Source organism: Lucilia cuprina, chromosome 4 (genome assembly GCF_022045245.1).
Source record: "Lucilia cuprina isolate Lc7/37 chromosome 4, ASM2204524v1, whole genome shotgun sequence".
Taxonomy (NCBI): domain Eukaryota; kingdom Metazoa; phylum Arthropoda; class Insecta; order Diptera; family Calliphoridae; genus Lucilia; species Lucilia cuprina.
In genome coordinates this window covers 91,772,705-91,775,142 of record NC_060952.1, presented here as the reverse complement: position 1 = coordinate 91,775,142, position 2,438 = coordinate 91,772,705, and the positions used below count along the sequence as shown (strand labels likewise).

The 2,438-nt window shown below is 28.3% G+C and overlaps 1 protein-coding gene across 1 annotated transcript; it reads left to right on the top strand.

Moving 5' to 3' along the window:
* Nucleotides 1–1,689, top strand: LOC111685808. Its single transcript, XM_023448089.2, has 4 exons — nt 1–138; nt 223–275; nt 942–1,124; nt 1,191–1,689. Exons 1-4 carry the CDS (start codon nt 105–107, stop codon nt 1,653–1,655), a joined length of 735 nt encoding a protein of 244 aa, XP_023303857.2. The 5' UTR covers nt 1–104; the 3' UTR covers nt 1,656–1,689.
* The last annotated feature ends 749 nt before the right edge of the window (nt 1,690–2,438 follow it).

Genomic DNA, 2,438 nt, shown 5'->3' with positions numbered 1-2,438 from the left:
ATAATAAATTGTTGTATTTGGATATCAGTATAAATTTATAAGGGTTGCTAAACGGTTGTATTTGATTTGAAAGCGTAGCTTAAGTTTATATTAAAAGTGTTAAAATGCCTTCTCAAAGCTTGCAGTTAATATGTGATGGTATTTTAAAAATGTTTAAAGATACAATTTTAATTAAATTATATAAAAATTATTGTGTTTTTTTTTATTTGTAATGTGTTTTAGGTGAAGTGGAAATTATAAAAATAACCGAGGATTTGTATGAGGAGGCTATAGAGGTAAGGTGTTCTATTGGGATAAAAGCTATGGTTTCCAAATTTTGAAAATTATTAGAAGAATGTTTAGAATAATAGTTAAATTATTAAGTAATAGTGCATTAGTTTGAACTGTAATGGATCAGTGTTGACTTTTTATGGATTTTGTAAAATTGCTTTTCAAAATAATGTTTAAAAATGCATAACTTCCAAACTATATATAAAAATTATAGGTCTGGACTTAAGCTTCAAAAATATTATACTGTGAACCATCTTAAAGCAAAACATACAAAGCTACAGGCTGTCAAGTTGACTTATTTGTTCCAAATGTATGTTTAACTTTGACAGCTTACAGTTTTTGTAGACATTTTCACATGCAGCTTTAAAGTTTAATTATCTGAAAGCTCTGGTACTCTTCTTCGATTTATATAGACATTGCTCTTTTATCGGTCCAGCAGTTTTTTTGAGTTTCTCTTCACGTTGGTGAGATAGATAGATAGATAGATAGATAGATAGATAGATAGATAGATAGATAGATAGATAGATAGATAGATAGATAGATAGATAGATAGATAGATAGATAGATAGATAGATAGATAGATAGATAGATAGATAGATAGATAGATAGATAGATAGATAGATATACATATTTGAAAAGGGTTTTCAAAGATCCTTTATCTTTCCTTTCAGTTATTCCGAAATTACTTTATGAAATATGAAAATGTCAGCATAGCCTGTAATCTATGTGAAAAACCAGAAACTATTGCTGAAATGCGAGTTCTTCTAAAAGCCATACTAAAGGACTCAATATCATTCGCAGCACGAGATGTTAAAACTCAAGAACTGGTGGCCCTATGCATAAATAAACTTGTGGTAATTAAGCAATGATTAACACTTTTCTTTCTAATTTTTAAAATGTATATTAAATTGTTTCCACAGAATCCCTCTGCTCAAATAACTTTAGATGAAGTCTTTGGTTCCTTTAAAACTCCCAATATGCAAACAGTAGGCAATTATCTACGCATTCTTGAGGGCACTTATGACATTTTCAAGGAGTGGCAAATCGATTGTGTTATAGAGTTAAGTTTCCTTTCCACCCGTACCGAGTATGCTAAACGTGGTATTGCTCTGTCATTGGCTAAATATCTGCTGGAATATGCTGCCAAACTTAAAGCAAACGATTGTGAAGAGGCTCAACATTTACCCCCACATTTGAGGGGACAAAAACCGAAAGCTATTATTTCAGTATTTACCTCACGTTACTCACAAGCTGTGGGTGAGAAATTGGGTTTTGAAACTTTATTTAAAGAGGAAAATTCGAAATTTATGTTTGAGGGTAAAACATTTGCGGAAAAAATTGATCCTGTACATAAGTATTCCGTATTTGCGGCAAAGAAATTGTGATTTTTTGATATATAAATAAAGCTTTTTTAGATTTTAAACTGAAAGCTTTTTATGAAACATATTTAAACGGTTTTGTTTAGTTGACATTACTGATTAGACTGCAAGAGAAAAAGAGAGAGAGGGAGAGAGTAAAAATATAGCAAAACCGATTCCAAAGTGAGATAAGATTTATTGTTGATCCTTTAAGTACCGTTATATCTTTTATCTCTTAAGTAAAATTGTAAATTTATAAAATTTATATAAGGGATTGTTGCTTTAATTTTAATTCCAGCAGATTTAGAGTGTGTGTATGTGTGCGTATGTGTGTGTAACTAACCCTCTTTTTATTGGGCAAACAATAGAGTTCTTGATCCTTTTTTCTGAAATTGTCTGAGTCTTTTCAAGCATAAAGTGGTAAATATTACAAAAAAAAAACTAAAAAGCAATTGTTTGTAATGATATCCTTAGAGTTTAATTAAAAAATTGACAAACAAATATTACACCAAGAAAAGGAGGTTATGGTTGATTGTTTTCAATTAATAGGAAATTTTTAAGGTTAGAAAATTTGTAAAAGCAAACAATAATTTCAAAATTTAATATTCTAGTAAAAAAATAATTACAGAGTAATATTTTTTTAATAAAAAAATATTTTCCATAACGTGTATTTTATTTATATTTTAATAATTTATTATAAAGTTGTACATTTTTTCTAATATTTTTCAATAATTAATTAAACCATCTGTATATTAAGCAACATTCTCTGTTGAAAAAAATGCAAACTAATATAAAATCTACTTTTATTTA